This window comes from Schistocerca nitens, chromosome 2, assembly GCF_023898315.1.
Source record: "Schistocerca nitens isolate TAMUIC-IGC-003100 chromosome 2, iqSchNite1.1, whole genome shotgun sequence".
NCBI classification, from domain to species: domain Eukaryota; kingdom Metazoa; phylum Arthropoda; class Insecta; order Orthoptera; family Acrididae; genus Schistocerca; species Schistocerca nitens.
The window spans coordinates 509818141-509845246 of record NC_064615.1 but is presented as its reverse complement, the minus strand read 5'-3'; the positions used below and the strand labels follow the sequence as shown (position 1 = coordinate 509845246).

The following is a 27106-nucleotide window of genomic DNA, read 5'->3' as shown; positions in this document are numbered from 1 at the left end:
GCATGAAGCCTTGCTGACCCCATCATTCGCTACCTCCTTTGCTTCGGTTCTTAAAGAGCCAGTGCAGAAAGCCAGTGCTGCTCCATAAATAGAAGTTGCTAGTGTTAGCTCTAGTACCTCCATTTGTCAATGTGCTTGTGCTGTTGCAGTTACTTACACCTGTAACTCTCCTCAGAACTTCAGAAGAGGGTATGTTGCCAAAGTTGCAGAGCTTCCTTCCCCTTCAAAGATTCAGTCGGGTACACTGTCCGGTGCTGCCACTACTACCGCCTACCCAGTGCAAAAAATCAAAGGCAAAGCTTCCGTCTTTGACGGAGTCAAGAATTAAGCAATCTGACGATGTCGACGTCATTCTCTCTGATGTTCCTCAGGATTCTTCTGTAGAGCCAATGGACCTTGATGTCAGACTGGAGCCACTGTCGTGCCCCAAGACTGAGCCTCCACCTAGTGTCTGCTCCTCTCCCCGGCAGAAACACAGGATAAAATTGCTACCCCAGTGATAAGATGACTCCCATATTACAATAGAACATATCAGGACACATATGGAGGAGCTGAAACTCCTGACACCTTACATTCTGCTCTCCCGCCCTTGCAGACACCACTCAGTGGGAAGCAGCTGATGACCTCCATTCCAGTGACCACATCTCACTGTGGATCCATCTACTGGGTGAAGCTTTGCCAGAACAGAAGCCACCAAAAGGGATGGTCAGCAGGGCTAATTGGACCCTGTTCAGCTAGCTGGTTGTGTCTGGACACCGCAACAGTTTCCAGGAATGGGTGCACCACATTACACGAGTGATCCATCATGCTGCTGGCTCATCCACCCCAAAGTCATCATAGAAGGCAACCTGTATCTTGATGGACCGGTGAGTGCTACTCAGTAATCCGGGACAGGTGTGCTGCTCTCCATGGATTTAAATATCACACAGCAGCAGACAACCTTATGGCCTTTTGGGTCACAAGAGCCAAGGCTCAACATGTAATGAAGGAGAGCAAGCAAAGGTCATGGAAAGTGTTCCTGGACTCCATCAACCGTTCCACACATTCTACAAAAGTATGGGAAGCCATCAGGAGGATTTCCAACAACCACAGTCATGTACTAATAGCAGCAGAGCAGGAATAGGGTTGTCTCCAAACAATGCCCAGAGACATCGCTCAGATGGTGGCAGATTATTTTGCAAAGACTACTGCTAATGTCAGCCATGATGTGGTGTTTCACCTCTACCATGTGATTGTAGAGAGAGACAGATCCAACAATTCTGAGTCTAACACCTACCTTAGGAGTGGATGTTTAACTCTCATCTGGTCTGGTTGCTAGAGACTAAACAATTCCTTAGCCACTCTCATTGTGGTTCAGAGATTTAGATTCACTGTCGACGACCTGATTCTGCAGAGGTGGCTATTAAGCAGGATTTTCTGTGTAAACATCACTATCTTAGTAATGGAGTAACTTCATTAGTGGGGCTTTCGTGGCTACCTCTCCATTTTCATACAGTTTTTCCTGTCTAAATAATCTTTTAGGTCCACTGTTGCTAACACTCTTGTCAGATCGTTTCAAGCAGGGGAATGGTGTCCCTCAGGGCACTGCTTTGTGTTACCCACTTTGCCAAAGCCATAAACAGTATCACATGTGTGGGGAGGAGTCCTGTACAATGCTCCTTATTTGTTGGTGATTTTGCTGTTTTTTGTTCCTCCTCCAGTGTTGCAACACTGACTCGCCACTTGCATTTTACAGTGTAAAGATTAGAGGAGTGGGTGGCATGATGGATTTTCAGTTTTCTGCGGGTATATGTGCGTGTGCGCGTGCACCCATGCCCAATCTCTGTCTTGAGGCTGTTAAGCCACCTCTTACAATCTGATAGCAACTCCTCTTGTTGCCTCAGGTATGCAAGTTCCTCGCAGCTCTGAATTCACTTGCATACCATATTGTTGCTCGTCTGCCTCTGGAACGGCGTTTCTCCAATCATCTGCAAGCAACAAGGCTGTTCGGGATCCACCCAGAGTAATTTTGTGTTTAGTGCAGTACAGAAGAGGTTGCACTCCTGCACATGTTTTTAACACATTATGTAAGGACATTTTAACTGAGCATCACAACTCTACAGCTGTCTTTACAAGTGGATCGAAACAGGAGGACTCTATTGGTTGCTGTGGTTTTCCCTGATCGTATCCTCAGGGTCAGACAGCCTCAAGATTTGTCTGTCTTCCATGTGGATTTATACTTGATCTGGGCACTGGAGCATGCGAGATGTCATTAGAGTACTAAATTTCTTGTCTGTTCTGATTCTCTGAGTGCCCTTCATTTTCTACAATGCTTGTACCAAATGGATAAAGCAGTTCATAATATCCAGGACGCCCTCCTCCAAATACAGTGGTTGGGGGTGTGCCAGGGCACATGGGTATTGTGTGGAATGAAAGGGGAGATGTAGCAGCCAAGGAGGTGTGTCACGATCCTCAGTTAGTTGCAATCACTTTGCTGTTCAGATAAAATTTCTTGCATCACTGGAGGATGAGTGGCTGGAAGTGACATACAGTAAGTAGTAAAGCCCTCAACACAGCCATGTTGATGGGTTGAGGTTCTTCTTACTTATCTTTGCATACGCCACAGTCCTCCAAAGCGTGGCTGCTTGATCTGATGATTAAACCTTTCAATGTGTTTACCGAGCAAGGTGGCACAGTAGTTAGCACACTGGACTCTCATTCGGAAGGATGACAGTTCAAACCTGCGTCCAGCCATCCAAATTTAGGTTTTGTGATTTCCCTAAATTGGTCAAGGCAAATGCTGGGATGGTTCTGAAAGGGCACTGGTTATTTCCTTTCCCATCCTTGAGAGAGTCTGAGCTTGTGCTCCATCTGTAATGACCTCATTGTTAATGGGACGTTAAAGCCAATATTCCTTCCTTCCAATGTGTGGCACTTATTGTACAGGTGACTGAGTACTGCATTTTATTAGACTGTGTGTTATCTGTCAACATGTGAGCTTTACGGAGATGGTTTGGGAACTCAAATGCGAATCCCTCCAGGAAAGGCATGTGTTTTTCGATGAATGCAATTGAGAAAATTTTGAGAACCATCATTTGAAGCTGACTGAAGAACAATTCCGCTGCTGCCAACAAACATTTTGCGTAAAGGGCATGAATGTAAGGTAGAAATTACGGTTTGTGTGGAGGTATATGTATTGTTATTTTTCCCTCATTCTGTTTGCGGGTGGAACAGGAAGGTAAATGATTAGTAGTGGTGCAACCTACCCTCTGCCACACACCGTTGGTGGTGTGTGTGTATATATATATATATATATATATATATATATATATATATATATATATATATATATATATATATATAAAAACAAAGATGATGTAACTTACCAAACGAAAGCGCTGGCACGTCGATAGACACACAAACAAACACAAACATACACACAAACAAACACAAACATACACACAAAATTCAAGCTTTCGCAACAAACTGTTGCCTCATCAGGAAAGAGGGAAGGAGAGGGAAAGACGAAAGGATGTGGGTTTTAAGGGAGAGGGGAAGGAGTCATTCCAATCCCGGGAGCGGAAAGACTTACCTTAGGGGGAAAAAAGGACAGGTATACACTCGCGCACACACACACATATCCATCCACACATTACAGACACAAGCAGACATATTTGAAATATGTCTGCTTGTGTCTGTAATGTGTGGATGGATATGTGTGTGTGTGCGAGTGTATACCTGTCCTTTTTTCCCCCTAAGGTAAGTCTTTCCGCTCCCGGGATTGGAATGACTCCTTCCCCTCTCCCTTAAAACCCACATCCTTTCGTCTTTCCCTCTCCTTCCCTCTTTCCTGATGAGGCAACAGTTTGTTGCGAAAGCTTGAATTTTGTGTGTATGTTTGTGTTTGTTTGTGTGTATGTTTGTGTTTGTTTGTGTGTCTATCGACGTGCCAGCGCTTTCGTTTGGTAAGTTACATCATCTTTGTTTTTAGATATATTTTTCCCACGTGGAATGTTTCCCTCTATATATATATATATATATATATATATATATATATATATAGAGAGAGAGAGAGAGAGAGAGAGAGAGAGAGAGAGAGAGAGAGAGAGAGACATTCCACGTAGGAAATATATATCTAAAAACAAAGATTATGTGACTTACCAAATGAAAGTGCTGGCAGGTCGACAGACACACAAACATACACACAAAATTCAAGCTTTCGCAACAAACTGTTGCCTCATCAGGAAAGAGGGAAGGAGAGGGAAAGACGAAAGGATGTGGGTTTTAAGGGAGAGGGTAAGGAGTCATTCCAATCCCGGGAGCGGAAAGACTTACCTTAGGGGGGAAAAAGGATGGGTATACACTCGCGCGCGCACACACACACACATATTCATCCACACATATACAGACACCTTTGTACCCATCATTGTTCCCCAACCTAAGTTCAGCACAGGATCAACATAGCTCATCTCAAACCAACACTTTTTCGACTTTTTTCACACCTTTATCTCTCCCTATACACTTTTATTTTTTTTATTTTTTATTCTTTTATTTTTTTTATTTTCACTTTAGTCTCATGTTACCCTTTCCCCCTTCTAATACCATGTCAACCTCACACCATCCCTACAACGACCCCATTAAATTTTATTTACATTCCCTCCGCAAACATGCCTTCATCCTAGCCAGATTATGCTCCCATATTTTATTTACTCAGGCTTGTCTGACATTTGGCATTACCCCCAAAGGCCTCACACTCAAAGTTCCCATCTCTGGCTGTAATCCTTCTTTCCATCAGTCCCTATACCAGTTCCAAACTGCACAATCCATAGCCCTCACCCTCCTAATCCTTCAGCTATACATCGACTCAGCCAATGAACACATCCGTCAACTCCTATCCCTAATCAAAGTCCTCAGTCTTTCCTCTCCCACATCCACACCGGCTGTTCATAGCATCCTCCTACAGGCCAACCGCAAATTAGAACAGCATGCCACCCTCCACCTCAAAAAACTATCCAATCTCCTGGTTTCCCACCTCCGGAAAGGCAACTCACTCACCCTCCACAACCTTTCCAACAAACCTCAATCTCCTCTCATTGCACACAGACCCAGTCTCTCCCATCTACTCAATCTCCCACTTTCAGCTCCACTCCCCCTCAACACCTCAAAATTCTAGCCAACACAATGTGGAACCACAACACCCCAATTCAGTAGTTAACCTTTCCTCCAAACCTCTCTCCCAATCCGAAACCTCTGTCCTATCCAAAGGCCTCACCTTCAGCCCCACTCCCAGATTCAACCAAACTGCCCTTGTCAAAGATTTACTGTCCTACACTCATAGTCTCTGCTGGAAATATCACTTTGCCACGAAGAAAAATAATCCTGATCCCACTCCTAATAATCCAACTCCCAAGACACTATCCAAATTGAACCCTGCCTGGAACAGTTCCGTCCTCCATCACAGCGGGACCCACCTCCTCTTCCTCAAAATCACCCCCTCCAAACCTTCCAGGAATTCCTCACTTCCAGTCTTGCCTCTCAATCTTTCTTGAAAAACCTTAATCCTACTCCCAACATCACCACAGCCGAAGCCCAGGCTATCCGTGATCTGAAAGCTGACCGATCCATCATCATTCTTCCGGCTGACAAGGGTTCCACGACCGTGGTACTTGATCGTCGGGAGAATGTGGCTGAGGGACTGCGTCAGCTTTCAGACAACACTACATACAAAGTTTGCCAAGGTAATCCCATTCCTGACATCCAGGCGGAGCTTCAAGGAATCCTCAGAACCTTAGGCCCCGTACAAAATCTTTCACCTGACTCCATCAACCTCCTGACCCCACAGACACCTCGCACTCCTACCTTCTACCTACTTCCTAAAATTCACAAACCCAAACATCCCGGCTGCCCCATTGTAGCTGGTTACCAAGCCCCCACAGAACGTACCTCTGCCTACGAAGATCAACACCTTCAACCCATTACATGCAGTCTCCCATCCTTCATCAAAGACACCAACCACTTTCTTGAATGCCTGGAATTCTTACCCAGTCTGTTACCCCCGGAAACCATCCTTGTAACCATTGATGCCACTTCCTAATACACAAATATCCCGCACGTCCAGGGCCTCGCTGCAATGGAGCACTTCCTTTCACGCCGATCACCTGCCACCCTACCTAAAACCTCTTTCCTCATCACCTTAGCCAGCTTCATCCTGACTCACAACTTCTTCACTTTTGAAGGCCAGACATACCAACAATTAAAGGGAACAGCCATGGGTACCAGGATGGCCCCCTCGTATGCCAACCTATTTATGGGTCGCTTAGAGGAAGCCTTCTTGGTTACCCAAGCCTGCCAACCCAAAGTTTGGTACAGATTTATTGATGACATCTTCATGATCTGGACTCACAGTGAAGAAGAACTCCAGAATTTCCTCTCCAACCTCAACTCCTTTGGTTCCATCAGATTCACCTGGTCCTACTCCAAATCCCATGCCACTTTCCTTGACGTTGACCTCCATCTGTCCAATGGCCAGCTTCACACATCCGTCCACATCAAACCCACCAACAAGCAACAGTACCTCCATTATGACAGCTGCCACCCATTCCATATCAAACGGTCCATTCCCTACAGCCTAGGCCTTCGTGGCAAACGAATCTGCTCCAGTCCTGAATCCCTGAACCATTACACCAACAACCTGCAAACAGCTTTCGCATCCCGCAACTACCCTCCCGACCTGGTACAGAAGCAAATAACGAGAGCCACTTCCTCATCCCCTCCAACCCAGAACCTCTCACAGAAGAACCCCAAAAGTGCCCCACTTGTGACAGGATACTTCCCGGGACTGGATCAGACTCTGAATGTGGCTCTCCAGCAGGGATACGACTTCCTCAAATCCTGCCCTGAAATGAGATCCATCCTTCATGATATCCTCCCCACTCCACCAAGAGTGTCTTTCCGCCGTCCACCTAACCTTCGTAATCTCTTGGTTCATCCCTATGAAATCCCCAAACCACCTTCCCTACCCTCTGGCTCCTACCCTTGTAACCGCCCCCGGTGTGAAACCTGTCCCATGCACCCTCCCACCACCACCTACTCCAGTCCTGTAACCCGGAAGTTGTACACGATCAAAGGCAGAGCCACGTGTGAAAGCACCCACGTGATTTACCAACTGACCTGCCTACACTGTGATGCATTCTATGTGGGAATGACCAGCAACAAACTGTCCATTCGCATGAATGGACACAGGCAGACAGTGTTTGTTGGTAATAAGGATCACCCTGTGGCTAAACATGCCTTGGTGCACGGCCAGCACATCTTGGCACAGTGTTACACCGTCCGGGTTATCTGGATACTTCCCACCAACACCAACCTATCCGAACTCCGGAGATGGGAACTTGCTCTTCAATATATCCACTCTTCCCGTTTCCCACCAGGCCTCAGTCTCCGCTAATTTCAAGTTGCCGCCACTCATACCTCACCTGTCATTCAACAACATCTTTGCCACTGCACTTCCGCCTCGACTGACATCTCTGCCCAAACTCTTTGTCTTTAAATATGTCTGCTTGTGTCTGTATATGTGTGGATGAATATGTGTGTGTGTGTGTGTGTGTGTGTGTGTGTGTGTGTGTGTGTGTGTGTGTGTGTGTGTGTGTGTGTGTGTGTGTGCGAGTGTATACCTGTCCTTTTTTCCCCCTAAGGTAAGTCTTTCCGCTCCCGGGATTGGAATGACTCCTTACCCTCTCCCAAAAACCCACATCCTTTCGTCTTTCCCTCTCCTTCCCCTCTTTCCTGATGAGGCAACAGTTTGTTGCGAAAGCTTGAATTTTGTGTGTATGTTTGTGTTTGTTTGTGTGTCTATCGACGTGCTAGCGCTTTCGTTTGGTAAGTCACATCATCTACCAAACGAAAGTGTTGGCATGTTGATACACACAAACACACATACAAAATTCAAGCTTTCGCAACCAACGGTTGCTTCGTCATGAAAGAGGGAAAGACGAAAGGATGTGGGTTTTAAGGGAGAGGGTAAGGAGTCATTCCAATCCCGGGAGCGGAAAGACTTACCTTAGGGGGAAAAAAGGACAGGTATACACTCGCGCGCGCGCGCGCGCGCGCGCACACACACACACACATCCGCAAATACACAGACACAAGCAGAAAATATATATATAAGGAAACATTCCACGTGGGAAAAATATATCTAAAACTAAGATGATGTGACTTACCGAACGAAAGCGCTGGCAGGTCGATAGATACACAAACAAACACACACACACACAAAATTCAAGCTTTCGCAACAAACTGTTGCCTCATCAGGAAAGAGGGGAAGGAGAGGGAAAGACGAAAGGATGTGGGTTTTTGGGAGAGGGTAAGGAGTCATTCCAATCCCGGGAGCGGAAAGATTTACCTTAGGGGGAAAAAAGGACAGGTATACCCTCGCACACACTGCTTGTGTCTGTATATGTGTGGATGGATATGTGTGTGTGTGCGCGAGTGTATACCTGTCCTTTTTTCCCCCCTAAGGTAAGTCTTTCCGCTCCCGGGATTGGAATGACTCCTTACCCTCTCCCAAAAACCCACATCCTTTCGTCTTTCCCTCTCCTTCCCCTCTTTCCTGATGAGGCAACAGTTTGTTGCGAAAGCTTGAATTTTGTGTGTGTGTTTGTGTTTGTTTGTGTATCTATCGACCAGCCAGCGCTTTCAATAAGTAATGCAACACATTTTTTTTCTCGGCCAATTTTGGTTGAAAAAACCGGAAATTTCTTGTGGAATATTTTCAAACATTCCCGCTTTGTCTCGTATAGTCTCATTGGCTTCCGACAGGTGGCAGCCCTGTACGGGGCTGTTAAAATGGCGTCTGTAACGGATGTGCGTTGCAAACAACGGGCAGTGATCGAGTTTCTTTTGGCGGAAAACCAGGGCATCTCAGATATTCATAGGCGCTTGCAGAATGTCTACGGTGATCTGGCAGTGGACAAAAGCACGGTGAGTCGTTGGGCAAAGCATGTGTCATCATTGCCGCAAGGTCAAGCAAGACTGTCTGATCTCCCGCGTGCGGGCCGGCCGTGCACAGCTGTGACTCCTGCAATGGCGGAGCGTGCGAACACACTCGTTCGAGATGATCGACGGATCACCATCAAACAAGTCAGTGCTCAACTTGACATCTCTGTTGTTAGTGCTGTCACAATTGTTCACCAGTTGGGATATTCAAAGGTTTGTTCTCGCTGGGTCCCTCGTTGTCTAACCGAACACCATAAAGAGCAAAGGAGAACCATCTGTGCGGAATTGCTTGCTCGTCATGTGGCTGAAGGTGACAATTTCTTGTCAAAGATTGTTACAGGCGATGAAACATGGGTTCATCACTTCGAACCTGAAACAAAACGGCAATCAATGGAGTGGCGCCACACCCACTCCCCTACCAAGAAAAAGTTTAAAGCCATACCCTCAGCCGGTAAAGTCATGGTTACAGTCTTCTGGGACGCTGAAGGGGTTATTCTGTTCGATGTCCTTCCCCATGGTCAAACGATCAACTCTGAAGTGTATTGTGCTACTCTTCAGAAATTGAAGAAACGACTTCAGCATGTTCGTAGGCACAAAAATCAGAACGAACTTCTCCTTCTTCATGACAACGCAAGACCTCACACAAGTCTTCGCACCCGAGAGGAGCTCACAAAACTTCAGTGGACCGTTCTTCCTCATGCACCCTACAGCCCCGATCTCGCACCGTCGGATTTCCATATGTTTGGCCCAATGAAGGACGCAATCCGTGGGACGCACTACGCGGATGATGAAGAAGTTATTGATGCAGTACGACGTTGGCTCCGACATCGACCAGTGGAATGGTACCGTGCAGGCATACAGGCCCTCATTTCAAGGTGGCGTAAGGCCGTAGCATTGAATGGAGATTACGTTGAAAAATAGTGTTGTGTAGCTAAAAGATTGGGGAATAACCTGGTGTATTTCAATGCTGAATAAAACAACCCCTGTTTCAGAAAAAAAATGTGTTGCATTACTTGTTGAACTGCCCTCGTGTGTGTGTGTATATATATATATATGGTTGCCGGACTGTATTTGAGAGAACTTTTTAGTGTGAAAGGGATGGCAGCTATCATAATGGCGGTATTGGGATAAAGTGTTGAGATTTTGGAATAATATAGAATGTGGCAGTCCTGGATCCTGATCATCAAGATACCATCAATGCCTCTGAACAAGATGAGTAGTTTAAGATCTGGCTTGTTTGTAATGTTCCCCTAGGTGGCCCATAAACAAGTTGGCTAAGTCGGTGCCCATGGCTGTACTATGAATTGTTTGAATATATTCCCTTCAGAGAAGTAGTAATGCATAAGGATTGTGTTGGACTGATGCATAAGAAGTGAGGTAGCACATTTGAAGATGGGAGGATATTAGGAGTATTAGTGTTAGACATTAACAAGCCCATGGGCATGTGGATGTTAATAGGAAGGTGGCAGCCATCCGGGTGTAAAGGCAAGGCAAGAGGCAGTAAAAGTAACGATTTCCATCTTCGATGTGGGAAACTAGGCTGCGAGTTTAGGGTAAAAGATTCTCTGCTCTTCCTCATCTATCCCATAGTCCGGATCTTGCAACTTGTGACTTCCATCTCCTTGGCCCTCTGAAAGTTGAACTCTATGGAAAGTGCTAATGAAGGGAAATGAATTAGTACAGCCAGTACTTGGTTTAGTCACAGACCATTGGAGTACTACGTGGAGAACACGCAAGCTCTCACATTAAGGTGGCTAAGACTGTAGTATTGAACGGAGATCATTTGAAAGATAGGGTTTTATAGCCAAATAATTGGAAACAATGTGGTGTATTCAAATCATGAATAAAACCGTCTTTGAGAAAAAAGTGTTGCATTTCTTACTGAATGGCCCTCTCAGGTGGAGAAGTCAAACAGTTGGCAGATACTTTTTCATGCAACCTCTGTAGTTTGTCAAGACAGTGGTGGAACCTCAGTCCCTAAGTAGGATGACCAGATAAGGTCCTGTTTTGTGGTTGTGGGTGGCTGTCCTATCTTCTAATGAGGGTTTTGTGTTGTGAAAGGAACTAGGAAAAAAGGTGAAACAATGTCAGAGGTAAGGAACTCCTGAAAGGTAACCAGGGACTGTTTGGATGGGAGTTTGGGGGGAAGGGGGAGGGTGAGTTGAAAATTAGGAGAGGCAAGATTTTAGTGGATACTTGTCAGAGGAGTTCGTGGCAAAAAAGTGAGGGGGAAGTGAGAGATTAAGGCCATGGGTTAGGCATAATTTCAGGAGCATGATGTGGAACTGGGTTTTAGCTAGGGATAAGGATGTTTCTCTGAATTGATCTAGACAGGTAGAGCAAAGATACATGTGCAATGGGATTTATCTATAAGGAGTGAAAAAGGTATGCAGATGATATCTGGGAGCGATAAGGAGAATCTTGGGTGTAAAACTGAAGGATGCATAGCAAGAGGAAACATATTACATAAACATGAAGGACTTGTTGTTTAGAGTCAAAAAAGGATTCACACAGCAGGCAGTAGAAAGGCACTGAGGGAAGAGAATAATTCATTGTATATCTGTGATCCTTGTGCACCAGAAAAACATTGGCTCATAGGCAATATTGCATATCTTGTGGAATAATGGGGAAAAGGGTAGAGAGAGAGGATGTGGTGCAATTGAAGCAGCTACAAAAGGTGATAACAGGGTACCACAAAAGTACAGCACCATTGCACTAGTGAGGATGGGAAATATGTGTGTGCATAAGAAAGATGAAAAAGGAAATTAAGGGAAATATAAAGATGGACACACAGTATTTATCCCCAGCATATCAAACAATGTGACTGCAATATTTAAACTGAGAAGTACTGATCACATTCCAGTCATGCATGAATGCTTGTCAAGTGTCGCATTCAACCAAAGACATATTTAAAGAGATGGTTACTTGCCATAAGTGTGCAATTGGGGTTAGTTGGTCTCCAAGAACCACTTGAAAATGGTAAATTCTTTTGTTAGAGAACAAAAATGAATTAATTGTCATAAGGGAAGCTACCAAAGAAAGTACAAAAAGTAGTATGGCAGAATACGAATCCTCCGTGTATGTTGACATTCAATATGCTAGAAGAAACTAATATGTTACAGAACTGTTTTATAGAGGAGAAAACTGTATTGTGTGTGAATGTGTGACCTTTTGCTAGCCTTATTCATCATTTATATCCTTTAGTTTCAAATTCCAGCGCCCCTTGGTGCTGCCATGGGTGCACCAACCACTGTAGTTCACTATTTTTTTAATTGTTTTTGCTTCTCATTTTTTGCCCAGGATGAAATATCCAGATTTAGTTCTGTTATTAAACAGTGTTGCCTATTTTCTACTCAACCAACAGTTTTGTAGAGTGAAATTATTATCTCAGTCATTAAAGACCTAGGTATCCTGTGTTTCAGAAATGAAAATAAAATATAATTTATATCATGCTGTAAAGTACTATAAGAATAAACCCATTACCAAAGTCTAAACATCAAAAATGAAGCCATCATTACATTTATTTGTATTGTGCAGTGTGTACAGGATGTTCTATTTATCTGAAGTCTGCATGCACGATGCAGTAGGTGGCGGACAACGAGCGCTCCGTTGCACAGCAAATCTGATGTGATGTCGCCCGTGTACTACTGCAGTACTGAATTGAAAGTACATGCAAATAAATTTTGTACACAGTCATGTCATACAAGGAGATGCTAGAACTGTGTGCCATTGTTTTTCACACTTTTCTGACACCTCAAGAATTTATTCATCACACAATGTAATTCTGTTTGAGAAATTGAGTTAACTGAGTCATGGATATAATCCTTGAGTTTCTGTGACATGTGCAGATTTGTTGTGTACATTTTATCCTTTAGTGCTCGCCACAAATTGAATCAGATGCTGTTAAATTGGGAGTTCGAGTGGGCCAGATATTGTTGCTATTGACTAACGTGGAATACATCTTGAATTTCATGCAAAGAAACATTGACAATATGAGCCTTTACCGAACCTTGTTGAAAAAATTTGGATTTTTGTTCTCTTTCACTTAATTCATTAAAACACGGTTGCAAAATGTTTCTCTCAAATCTTTCACTTTTAACAGTGTTATTAAAAAAAATTGTGCCTGTTATTCTGTCACAACTGACTATGCACCAAACGCCTATTTTCTGATTGTGAAGGGGTTCCCCATGAAGCAGAAAAGGTCTGTTGACACTTCAGTGTTTACAATTATGGGAATTGGCATATCCATGTAAGCGAAAACACAATGAGGTAAACATCCATTTCACTGTCATGCATAGGTTTCAAAACCCATGTGCAAAACCTAATGCTGTATGCAGGATCACTGGGCTTTAATTCTTGTGCTACTGTTACTTTATAGGGCCTTAGCCCAAGTAAGTTAGCAGAGGTGCGAGAAATTTGTGATATCTGTGAAAGACTTTAAAGAAACTTTATAGAGGAATTTTGAGGTGGTATGCAGTGTCATTGACATGAGCTTCTGTGAACACTGTACTTCATTTTTTGTGCTCCTTATCCTGAACACTTCCCATTTGTGTGAAATTTATTCACTATTTTCTGAACTGCGTCATGACTCGTAATTCAAACACCTGAGAACTTCTGTTAAAGCCATCTCCAGACATTACAGATGGACTCAGCACACACATACAGATTGTAAATAAATTCTCTTTGTGGAATGGAATAATTCAGTCTTGCCATTGTTGCATTCAGATACTTCACTGTTACAATTGTGATGTTTGTTTCAATGTTCAAATGACACTGGCCAAAAAGATGTGTAGTGCAACATTAACGTGGAGATCAGCCTGCGTGTCTCCAGCAGCTGACAAACGAGATCCCACGCGTGTAGTCATCGGATAAATGGAACACCTTGTAGATGAAAGGAACATAATGTATTTCATTTTGGAGGAAAGTAGTAGAGTGAGTGTCATAACCACTTATTTATAACAAAAGTATATTTTTATTCAGTGCCCTAATAAATTGTTAAATAAATGTACAATATTGTTGACATAAGTACCAAAACACTTCCTTTTAGTGACAATTACATCTGATAACCATTTTACTTGGAGTAGATTTTCAAAGGTCTTGTTATTTATTGCAGACATTCACTTTTTTGGCAGTACAGCTAGCAGTGATAATGTTCCTCCCCGATTTAACACCAACAGATGGAGTGAGTTTGATTCAAAACAAATTTTGTGGAACTGTCTTAACTTGTGAAGCATGTTGTGTCTGCACCAGCAGTGTTTATTAGTTGCTGTATGTAGTGGATAGATTTATTTATTAAAGATTTTGCTTGACACAGCACTGTAGTGCTTTATTTGCAAACATAGCCATACAGTGTTATAAATTGTTTAATATAACTATAAAGTTCAATTGGCTTGTAGTTTTATTGAAATTTCTAGATGACAAGTCTTGTATGTTTTGTTTGCTGTAAACAATTGCCTGTTTAACACCTAACAAATAATAAATATGCAAATAAGAAAACTATTTTTGTTAATCTGCAGTCACATCAGGAATACTGGTCTTGTAATAAGGTGTAAAATTACTGAAGATGCACAGCTTGCATATTATTAAAAATTCACATGCAGGTGTTGGAGAGAAAATGAATCTTCTCATCTTCCCTAAACAGTGTTTTTTTATAACTAGGTTCTTTATCCATTTCACAAATTTTGGTGTGTTTGTTTGGAACTTTATAAATAAATCTGCTGCAATAGCCCTTGGAATGTTTTTGTTTCTGAAGATCAGGCTGCAACAAACAGTTTGATGTCTTAGAATCAGTTACAGCTACCAGGAATCAAAATTTAAAAAATAATTTGATTGTTTTATGCACATTGGAAATTCTTGCTTATCAACATTAAAATTGTGTGATTAAGTGCTCAAAATATTTTGGTTTCGTGGCCTGAAGACGGGGTGAGTGCCTCTGATCACTCTGTGCTCTTTGGGATGCCACTTGCTTCCATTTATTAATTGCCTTTAAAATTGTAAGAATACAAAATTTCAGATCCATACTTGCCTTTAGGAGGCAAAATTTTTGTACTGTACATGTAAAAGTGAAAAAAAGCAATTCTTAACTTTTGAAAATGTTAGTTCTTTCCTCAGTGCTGAAAGAGATAGTTAGGGAAAGTGGAGGAGTTTTCAATGTAGATGGATCCCTCCAAGCTGTAGACTGAGTGACATACCTCTCCTTCCCAACTTTCACTAACCTATCCCTCTTTTCTAGGTTAGGAGAAAGTAACAAGTTCAAAAGCTAGCAATAGTTAGTTATTCCCACTTTTAAATGTGCCTATTGACAGTAATGGAATTTTACCTCCTGAGGGTAAAATACTGGCCAGCCATTCTGTCTCCTCGTAATTTTCGTTTTCTCAAGGGAATTTTCTTTTAATATTACTAATCACCTATCTTAAGTAAATTCTAAGACATTTCTGAACTTGCTATATTTAAAATAACAGTATGAAGTGAAGCGCATGTGGTAGTCATCTATTTTTGGTTGATGTTATTTTTTGTTGTTGCGTTTTGGTATTTCATTAATGACTTACAAAAAAATTATGTACATTTTTTGAATATCTCATGTGTTATTGTTAAGTGTCTCTGAATATGGAAATATTGATACTAAATTTAAATTGCATTATTTCTGACACCATAACTAATCTTTCAATAGTAAATCATTGTAAACTCATTGACAACATTTGTTACAATACGTGAACAACTAGATTAGTGTTGAAAAAAGCAAAAATGATCTTTCAATTCTCATAGATTGAGAAGTTGCCTAAGTTCCTGGCAATTATGTATTCCAATATGTATAAAAATAGTGTATTTGAAAGCAATGCTTCAAAAGTAGTGCATGTCTGTGATATGTGGCCAGACAATAACTGAACAACTTAATTGCGTCCAGGGGACAGTCAAAGGTATGTAAACCTAATCCAGATTTCATTATTACCACCTAGGGAAAGAAAATGTCATGTCTTTAGGTAGTGCTCTAAGAAATGAACATAAACTGGGAGAGCATGCCATGGATATGACATGCAGATTGAGGTTGCAATCATTAAAACAAAGAATATTTTTTTTTTGTTTCCACCTACATAGGGAGAAATGATCATCATAATAAAATAAGAGGAATTAGAGCTTTCACGGAAAGATTCAAGTTTTCATTTTCCCATGTAATATTCAAGAGTGGAACAATAGAGAAATAGCTGAAAGGTTGTTCAGTGAACCCTCTGCCAGGCACTTGATTGTGAATTGTTGAGTAATCATGAAGATGTACGCTAAGTTGATAGTGAGTCAGTGCTGGTTATACAATGATGATTGCTAGATGACAGTCTTGAAAATATTGTACTTTACAACTACTAGTTATGCTGTTGGGGTTGTGTTGTTAATCTTCAGTTATTAATTAGTGTCAGCTGAGTAACCTTCTCTTTTGTCAGCTTTGATCGTTATTCTCTTTCCGTTTTGCAATTAATGTTTCGGAAAGAATCACTGTGATAAACATTTGCAAATTTGTTACCAGAATATAAAAATTAGCAAGTTCAAAGCTTGTAGCTGGTAGTTTGCAGCTGTTGCTTCCATGTGTTATCACATTTTTTTAACTCTAGCAATTAGTGTTAAAAAGAATACTATCATTTCCATTTTTCTTCCAAATCAATAATCAAAGTAGCATCAGAATTCTCATCAAACAAATGGAAAATAAGACAACATTAGATGCTGAAGTTTCTGAGAACATTGTATCTCAAGCTTTTGGAGCATAATTTGTATCATATGTAGTCTCAGAGGATAAAGTGGTGCCAGGAAGCACAGAGAGACTGTTGAAATCAAAGGTTTCCTCTGGCAGTTTTCCTGGAAGGGTGATCACATGTGCTGACAACTAGTAATATGACCTGTAAACTGAAGAGTGTTTTGCTTCATGTAGTTGTAGACAAAGTTGTAACTGTGGCAGTCTAATGTGAAATGGAAGATATTTATTCATGTCATGCCTTAGTAAACATTTTTTTATAGAATCGTTAGAAGGCTATTTACAACTTGCACAGAAACCAGACTGTAGCTGCAAGAGCTGGAGAGCATGGAGGGGAAGCAGTAGTTAAGAAGAGAATGTGATTCGATCATAGCCTGTATGCATTCTGTACATTGAGCAAGCAGGGAAAGGAAACAAAGAAGAAATTTCGAAAGGAAATTTAATTTCAGAGAAAAGAAATAGTTCAGCCAGGCACACAAAAGGCCTTTGAAGAGCAGTTGAACAGAAAGGGCAGTGCCTTGAGTGGAGATTATAATATGAATATCAATTAAAAGTACTGGATTGTAGTTAAAACAGGTAATGCTAGGGAACTAGATTAGGAATTGATACACTAAAGATAGTAAAAGAGCTTTGTTAAACTGGTAGCGGATGTTTTATGTTCTCTTTACTTCAACCATCATTAGTCCGACAACAGCAAGAAAAAGTCCTGAAACAGTGAAATTTGTTGATATTGAATATGGAGACGTTTTGCCTTTCATAAAGTAATGTTTAATCATCGCATGAAATTATTTTTCATCCATTTTTTGACAATCACTTGACTTCCTTGATTCACATGAATGCCAAACACAAAGGAATAGACAAATATGGCTGAAACTTGGTGTGCATTCTTTCCAAAGATGCTACTAACTAAACATGACCTCGATACTCGCTGGTGGTGCCATCTCTCGGACTTTGCACAGACTTTTCAAACGCCCCTCTTACATAGGAGTTTCTAAAATCGGAAGAGACCCATTTGGTTATGATTTTTTGGAACTCTGTAATATGGATGTGGATGCTTGTTTAATAATTCTGATCTAGCATCCTTTCTCTCTCTTCTTCCTCTTTGTCACATAAATTTGCCTTTACAATGTATCTAGTTTGCTGTTATCTTTATTATTTCTCTTTGAGTTGATTTTATTTAAACGGGGTGGACAAAACATCTGTGGTTGGCTACAACGCAACTGAGTTTATTGTGTGTTATTGCTCTTTGTCATTCTATGAAAGCCATCCGATATGCTTTAAGAATAGGAGTCGCTTTATGAGATCTCTGGTAATCAGTTTCTTCAGAAATTAATGACCCAAATATTGTGTCTTTTTGGCCTCCAGTGCTTCGCATTGGAAGATTAAATATAATGCAGTTTCATCCTCAGTACCATAGCCTTCACTCAGAGGCTTCTTTCTCTATACCCATTGTGTGCAGCTGTCTCCTAAAGTTCCCAGAGCCAGTCATTAAACCTACAGTGAGTTTAATCTGCCTCCTGTTAAAGCCAAAGATTGTAAAACTTTTCCTGAAACATGGTTTTGACATCATTGTCTTGGATTTTAGTCCAATTTTGTTACGTGCTACCTCCTGATCTGGATATGTAGTTTAAATTTTACTATCACCTTAGTGATAGTTAAAACTGATTTAGGTCCAACAGATGGATTCATCACACCTGCCCTGGCCAGCCTCTCAGCTTGTTCATTAATACTGATTTCTGAGTGACCAGGGACCCACAGCAGGGCTACGCTGTTACTTACCGCTAGCCTCAAAAGGCTTTCATGGAATTCTGCAATGACATTTGATAATGTTGCATGGGATGATGGAGATTTCAGAGCTGCTTGGCTGTCTAAATGAAGGTAGATGCTATCTGAATGAATGTAGATGCTACAATCCCTGTAATACCTCTGTAGATTTTCCTTTGTGTATATTCTGATAGTGAATATATCCACCTGAGATACTCGGGCCAGCTTCCACAGAGAGACTGCTCTCACTAATCTCATCTGTGCATATTCTGATGGCAAATACCTCTATCTGGAATGCCCGGGCCAGCTTCTCTGGAGAGTGTCCTCTCACGCGCCTAGGCCAGGCCTGTATACCTCGACCACAGCACACACGGCTGCTTTTGACCCATCAGTAAACTAGATTGTCTCTGGAATGGTATCATGGTTCTTTCCTCCACTGCTCCATATTTCCTATAGTTACATAAGAAGATTTATTGAAGAAGCTAGAAGTTATTTTAAATCAATGGCATTTCCCTGACCAATCCTTTGTTTACGTGATTCATTATATTAGTGTCAGATGCAGGGAATATTGGTTTTAACCTCTATTCTCCTGCAGCAGCCTCCTTTGTAACCGAAAGATGTAATGGGGACATGTCCACCATGCTTTTCAACCCAGCAGTGAGCATGCTGCTGATTCCAGCCCTTATGGATAGGCAGGCCAGCCTTTGCACCTTCTCAAGCCCATTAGCTGCCTTCTGTTGTACTTTATTCCACCACACTGTAGCCCCATAAATATCATAGGGCTATTGCAGAGGTGTAGTTCTAGTCTTTGCTCTTGGGGCAAAGACCCCAGTGTTTTCAACAGGCCCTTCTATTACATATAAGAGCACTTTTTGCCTTGGAACATACATTCTTTATGTGAGGGGGGGGGGGGGGGGGCGACTTGTTAGTTTCGCATCCAGGGTTACTAGGTACTTCACTACCTTCTCTATTGGTAGACTTTCATTTCAGAGCTTAAAATTGCAGTATGTGTCTTAGGTGTGCTTCCTTGTGAACTCTAATTTTCTTGGAAGTAACGCTTAAATCCTGTTTCCTACAACAATTTTGCTCAGTGCATTGTATCAGTCTGTTTACAGTACTTGCAAATTTGCCAAATGTTATGACTTCATCAGTGTGTCCTTGGCAAAAATAGTATTTAGCAGGTTAATGAGCTTATTAGTCACTAATTTCCACAGGAGCAGGGACAAGACCCTACCTGGCTAGACACCCTCTAGACATGTTTCCACATTATTAATGGTGGGTTTTACCTTTTGTTTACTCAGTATTGTTTTTTACCCATCCAAGTACAGTGATCTTGATGCTGTTTACTTGTGCAGCTTTAACCATGGATTCGAAGGTAGTGTTACTAAAAGCCACCCTCCTCACCCCCTCCCCCCCCCCCTCCTCTCCCCTCCTCATTATCCAGGAAGATACAGAGTGCCATTTCCTGAAAGTGCAGTGCTTTTTCTGCCTTCCAAACAAGTTGGTGAAGTGTTGTTTCACACGATTTGCGTGGTTGCTGTGCACGTTTTTTATGTAGCAGAACCTGAAATAACCATCTTTTCTGAATGTGCATGTTAACCAGCTTTTTTTTAACTTTTTTAAAAGAAAGGAGGACAGACTGATTGGTCACATACTCTTTGTGTGATAAATTCTCCCTGGTTTTGGAATGAAATCAACCTTTACTGTCTGCCAAGGATTCAGAATGACAACAGCAGCCAAACTAACTGAACAGTGTGGATGGGAGTCTAATTAATCCCTTTACTGCTTGTTGCAGCAGACCCTGAAAGATACCTGCTGGACTCGGCGACTTGAGCAGTTGAAGTTCCCACTACCAAGACACTTCAAGGCAGATACCCAGTTCTCCCAGTGGTTATTATGTCTTATAAACCAATAACTCACAGGGACTGCATTCCTGTCCAAATCACCTGCCAGAGTACATTTGAGGAAGTGAGTCTTGAGGGGCACTTCCAGTGTCTCATGTGCTGACATAGTGTTCTCACCATCCTCCCTTTTTACCTGCCTCATGCTTTTTTTGGTATCCTAGTGAGGATATTATGAAGTCTGGCTCTGGTGACAGTAGGTACCACATCTACATACCCTTCCGACCCCCCCCCCCCACCTCCTTTTATATGAGCAAGGTTTTTGGATTAAGACCATGTCCACCCCCTGTCTTTACAGAAGGTGTCCCCTTACTGTATTGCAGATTTATCTGTAACACTTCCAGCTGCCAAACTGCTGCCATTGTCACCTTTGATGTCTTTGATCACCCTGTCAGTCTCCTGTGAGAATCCTAAATACAGTTTTAAGTCTTGCTCTTACATTGCCTTCAGGATCTTCTGTCCAACTTCTACCACAAGGATATGGCCATCAGTTCCAGTGTTACAGCTAATGATCCTTCTCTGTTGAGACTTTCTTGTTCTGAACCCTTATTTTCTCTAACAGGACATCTACTGGAACATTCTTAAGTGGTTATGTTACCCATATTGATATTTTAGTTGTCTCGTTGGGCACCATCTCAGTCAGTGAATCCATTGTCCTCATCCCCTCACAGACAAAGATCAGAGCACCCTTATCCAGATGGACCCTCCTCTTTTACGCTCATGTGTTTCATATAATTTATTAAGAGCTAATTAATAATAGGCCTCTCAGTTGTGATCACTTGTTTTGGAGACTACATCTGCACATGATACATAAAATCACAGGAATTTAACCTTAACCGTACTTCATCTGCTACTAATGTTTTGGCTGCAAACTATCTGCAATCTACTGACCAAGTGAGATGGAGTGACTGCAAAGCACTCCTATCTGCTTTCATACATGAGTGCTAATCAGTACTCGGAAGATCATGAAGCAAGAAATACTACACAGTCAACAGAGACCCCTCTATGAAAGAAGTTTCACAAATTCTATTTGAGAGTGAGACAGTTCGGTTGTCTGTGTGAGTTAATTCTTGCCAGTGCAGTGGAATCCAGCACTAGCAGTTAGACAATGGTACTGTCCTCTGTTGACCAGAATTTGTGAAACAGTACTTTTGCACAGAGGGGTCATGCTAGCATATATCTCTGCTGACTTACTTTCCATTCCTTCCACCATGATCTGCCATCTACTTTTATGCACATGGCTCACCCTCACAATATATAAGATGGATTGGAGTGCTTCAACATCTGTCAGCCTTGCTCCAAAGATGGCTGGACAGTTTGAAACTGAAATATTTGCATCAGACTTAAGTATGGTTACAGCTGAATTCCCATAATTTTATGGAGCAATTAATACGCCATGAGAACATGTAGATTCATATGCCTGTCTTTCCCATTTCTTACTGCTCATTTGTCCAAATGGAGAGACTAGTTTCAAACTTGCGAAAGCTTGAGATTCAGTATATGCATTAGCTCGTTATGACTGTGCCAGCCCTGCTACCTTTACTTGCAGTGCTTGGTTAGTAGATGTGTAGATGTGCCATTTGAAATCAGTGACTTATGTTCAATGGGGCAAATGGATTGAACACTCAGTCAATTGCTTAGCAATAATGACATGTTACAGGTATGCCTACTGCAGCAGCTTTGTCAACAATGAGTAATAATGTTTTCGGAAGTCCTGCGCGCAAATCGGCAAGTTCTGTGGGTGTTGCTGGAACAATGCAGTCCCAGCCACCGTCGGAGGATCGATATGCTGCCCTTAAAGACCTAGACAGTCTGATGAAATCACAAGCTTCGGATGCACAGGGGGGTGACTGGGCCACAGGTGAGTAAACAAACATCTTCTTCTTCTTGTTTTTGCTAATAATCAGCTATAAATTCAGTAGATTCTTTCTTTTTTTCCTGGTCAAATTGAAAAATTGTGGTGCAGAGGGGAATAGTCACCAACTCTTTAAGTTATCTTGTTCTTTCCAGCAAGGGAAAAGTTGAAATGCTGAAAACAAAGGAGCAAGATGTGGATGGAAAGTTAAAAGCATTTTCAGCAAAATTGTGTAATTCCTGGATTTCCAAGTTTTTACTCAAACGGATGTCCCCCCCCCCCCCCTCTCCCCTCCTGCTGATATTTTAACAACTTTTCTAACTGTCCACCTTTGGTGTGTTAACAGAACATTAACCCCACTCAGAGTTTAGGCCTTAAGCCTGTTCAGGCTGGCTTGACTGCTGCCTGCAGGGCTATCTGAGGAGTGGTCTATGATCTTGGGACATGAGGTCAGCATGTTGCCAGTTGTGCCAACCATTATTGCCAGTAAATGAATCCAAGTGATGCTACTGCTGTTTCTTTATTCAAGCAACTCATTATTTGGTCTCATAATGTTGAGTGGACCCCGTTCCAGACCTCCCTATTTCAGAAAAATCTGAGCATTTTCCAGGAATTGAACCTGAGTCCTTCTGCACTGAACGCAGTGATGCTAACCATTTGGCTGTAGAGGCAGTCATCTGTGTCAATTGTGGATATTAATTTTTCATTTTTTGGAGCTCAGCCAAACTTTTATTAACTAGAGGCGGTATGATGTGCTTGTTATCGCAACAGTGCTGCTCCTAAGACATTGTCCTTACAGGATTGATATGGTTTCTTATGACATCCAGTCAAGGTTGTATGATTTTACCTCAGTAAAAAATTATTTTGAAGGCAAAATTCAGTATTTCTTTGTGTTATCCTCTGTTTTCTGTGTGCTTTGCTTTGGAAAAGTGCATCATGTGTTTAATGAACTGGCAGTCTGTTGTTTGGTTAAAGGCTTGCACTTGATTTTGACTGATAAACCTATTAGAGATATATGAAGCACATTATCACTTCCACCCTTTTGTACACAGAGGGATCTACAGGTATAAATAAAAGATTGACATATTTCAGATTGGGAGTATATTCTTGGTTATAAGGGAAATGCCAGAATTGGAAATGCTCACCTACATTGTATAGTAATTCAGTTTCATTCACATGGCAAACTCAAAAAGTCAGACATCTGATATTTTTCAGTTTTGAGGTCTTTGTTTTTTTTTTTTTTATTAGGATTTTCTTCTTTTAGATTTTTACTTAAATTACATCTATTTTTTCCTACTTTACTTTGGCTTACAATGTATCATGTGAATAAATCTCAATGATTTCAGTTTTCTTTGGTGCCATATACCTTCATTATTTTGCTTTCTGCTTCTTTCTTCCATCTCAAATCTTTCCAAAATCTCTTCACCTTTATAGGGGATTAGTTTGAGTCTCATTGTTGTTGGAGCAAGGAAGTGAGCACATTGATCATAATATATAATTTTGTTATGTGTTTGGTTGTTAAAAGTGCAAGTCTTTTGTTTAGGGGATAGAAGTCTATAAATAAGCTTAAAATCTTTTTTGTTCACATTCCTCTTGTGCCCACATTACCTTTTAGGTTTTGCAGTAACCTCATTCCATTGTTAAATTATTTAATTCCTTGAAGTGGAGTGGCTGAATAAGAATTCTCAGTTGGCCTATTGCATCATTGAGCAGTTTCAGTTTTTTCTGGCTTCAGCAGTGCTTTTATTCTATGTTGATAAAAAGGTTTTAAAATATGCTGTGGAAAGTTCTTACAGATTGTTAATAATTTAGGAGTAAAGGCAACAACTCACTAAATAGTTGGAGTGTTTATTCATCAACATGCTCAACAACATGGAAAATTTTGTTATTTTTTGACAAATAATTTTTCAAGCTAAAGCACTCACAAAAATGCATGTACACCCCTTCCCTCCTCTCCCACCTTTTTACAACTACCTTGTGCCAGCAAGAGAACACATCGGATTTGCAAGTATTTTTACTCTCATTCATTGTCCAGTAATTGAAACCTACAGAGAGCCCTGCAGTTACAGCATTTGTAAATGGAGAAGTCTCATAATAGATTGTGACTGAAGGGCTGTGGTTTTCCTAAATCATCTGCCAGATGCTCAGGTGGAAAATGCTAGAAGAATAGAAAACACAAACACACTAAAAGTGGAGAAACCGAATAAGAAAATTGGCTGTTATGTATCATTCCAGAATTCCGTGTATGGAAATAGCCTCAAAGCCTCACGATTTAAATTTATTGTTTGTAGCCAGAATTCTGCTTGTACATTATGAGCAAAAGTGTTATTGACACAATGCGTACATGCGACTGTCGTTTTCCACACCCTCTCCCCCACTACTCTCAATTGCCCCCCCTCTATTGTGGTCTACCCAGGTCTGTTTGGATAACTTCTAGTCATAAGCATCTCCTCCTCCTTCTCTTCTTCATCTTATCATATTCTTCCTTCTCTGCCTCTAACCAGGTGAGATGGCACGGTGGTAAGCCACTGGACTTGTTTTTGGGAGGGTTGTGGATGAATTTTTCATCCAACTATCCAAATTACTTATAGTGAATGCTTATTACTTATACTTACTTACTTACTTACTTACTTACTTACTTATACTTACTTATTACTTATAGTGAATGCTGGAATCATTCCTTTAAAAGGGCACTGCTGAATTCCTTCTCCAGTATGAGCTCGTGCTGTCTCTCTATTGACCTCACCATCAGGTGGTCATTAAACCCTAATCTCTGCCTGTGGGAGTTTACAATGCAATATCCTTTCTTTTAGGAGTACTACTCCGCTAGGTATGCAGGAGAAATGTACAGGAGGAAATAAAACTGTGAGGGTGGGTCATGAGTATTGCGTAGATAATTCAGTTGGTAAGAGTATTGTTCATGACAGGCAAGCTTCCAGGATCTCGGACACACAGTTTTAATTTCCAAGAAAGTTTCATACATTTGACACAAACATGTATCTGTCTCTTACATTTTACTTTTTAGCTTTGTGCTGATGAATATCAGTAGATGTTCTGTTTGATCATTAATTTAATAAGATCTGCTTTATTTTAGGTGCATGGTCATCTCCAAATACGTCAACTGTCCCAGTCTCAGTATTTGGTTCACCATCTCAAAATTCTCAGTTTCTCACATCAGCCAGTGGAGTTTCTTCATTGCCTGAACCAGCAGCGATGCAAAACCCATTTTCAGGTAAGAGGACACCACATAGAAATATTTAGTAATATACTGAAAAAAGTATGGAGCTTATAGTTTATCAATAACTTCTTTTCTCAGGCTGGATGTAGAAAATGTAGGCCATTTTTAATCCCATTATACCCATAAGATTTTATTATTATACAGTTAGCGCTAGTCTGTGGGTCTGTCTTTTTTATGTTACTGTGGCAGACATTGTAATTTAATTAAGCCCACTTCTTTTATGTGCTACTCCTGTGTTGAAAGACTTCAAAGGCACATTTCTGTGGCTATTGGTTTAATAGCCAAAAGACTATTGTTCAGACAATTGCTGGAAGTATTTTTACGTGGAGGTAATATTTGCAGGAAGTGAACTTAAACCTCTTAAATGTTGGCCATAGTCTCTCATTGGTGAATGAAACATTAACCTGCAGTCTATGCACAGCTTTTAGTTTGCTTCCCATACGTGAGCTGACAAAAATGGTATTGAGCACATCGGGGACGCCCTTGAGCAAGATATGTGCGCATTTTACACAGGTCTGACAAATCTCTGTAAGCTATGCGATGTCGTATATTGGTATAATCTTCCAACACCTTCGTGTCTTCTGAAGCCTGTACTATGTGTTGTCACTGTCATCAGGTTGAAATGTCAAAATTTACAGCTAAATGTAGTTGATTTTTTTCCTTGTTGCAAATTTGCAAGATTCATTTGTCTCACTCTTTCAATTACAGCTGCACGCATATAGTATTTTTGCTGACCCTGTTCTGTTGAAGCCATTCTATGGGCTTTTATTAAAAAGTTACATTTGCGTCTACACAGTTAAGCCGTATTAATGTGACCACCAGCTACGTTCATCGTTGAAGAAATACATGATATATTACCTCATGTATGGAACATATCTCTGACAAGAAAAAAAAAATGCTGATAGAAAGAAAGAAATGAAGTAATTGTGTGGAATGTGCATTGTACTCACTAGGCCTGTGAGGTAACCGTACATCGAATGAACACTGACGTGGGTGCAAGGACTGAAGCTTTAGTAGACCTGTCTCCCCTCCTAACACCAGCACGCGAACAGTGAGCAAAGAAATATGGAAATAATAAGCACATGGTCTTGTGAATTAAAGTACTCACATATGTATTGATATTAGTATAATTGAATTGATAGCTAAAATATATTTACGTTTGTGTTCTCATATAGATACTCCTACGTAAATCTATATTCCATGAAATTTTGACAAATATACCTCATAGTTTAGTGTAATATTTTATTCATTTTCCTTTTATAGTTTTGGCTGTTTGGATTACTGAAAACATCTGTCTTGAAAATGCTAAAGGGCAGCAAAAAAGGATAATACAACTCCTCCACCAGGGATTATTGTTCAGTTATTGCCAGAAGATGGTATAATTTGTGGTCAGTCTCACTCGCCACCCTTTTAAGAGAGCACCACTCACTGCTATGTTAAATTTGTGATGTAACAGAGGAATGTTGAAGATCAGGTGGTTTGATCAAGTAAGGAATAAAAATATTCTCCAACGACTCTGTGAGAAAAAGTCTAGCAAGGAACATAATAAAATGAAAAGAATATTTGAGCACATATAACAACACGAGTCATTGCTTAAAACCACAATTGGGACGATGCTAGAGGGTAAGACCTGCGGT

General features: G+C 41.2%; 1 protein-coding gene across 2 annotated transcripts in view; it reads left to right on the top strand.

The window, feature by feature from the left end:
* LOC126236489 (arf-GAP domain and FG repeat-containing protein 1) overlaps positions 1-27106 on the top strand; it is a 118717-nt gene that overhangs the window by 37318 nt on the left and 54293 nt on the right. The window contains exons 7-9 of one of the 2 annotated variants that reach the window (XM_049945840.1): positions 14087-14155; positions 22037-22237; positions 25326-25463. In XM_049945840.1, coding sequence (XP_049801797.1) covers positions 14087-14155; positions 22037-22237; positions 25326-25463 — 408 coding nt within the window. The remainder of the gene's footprint in view (positions 1-14086; positions 14156-22036; positions 22238-25325; positions 25464-27106) is intronic. The other variant, XM_049945841.1, reaches the window with a different exon arrangement.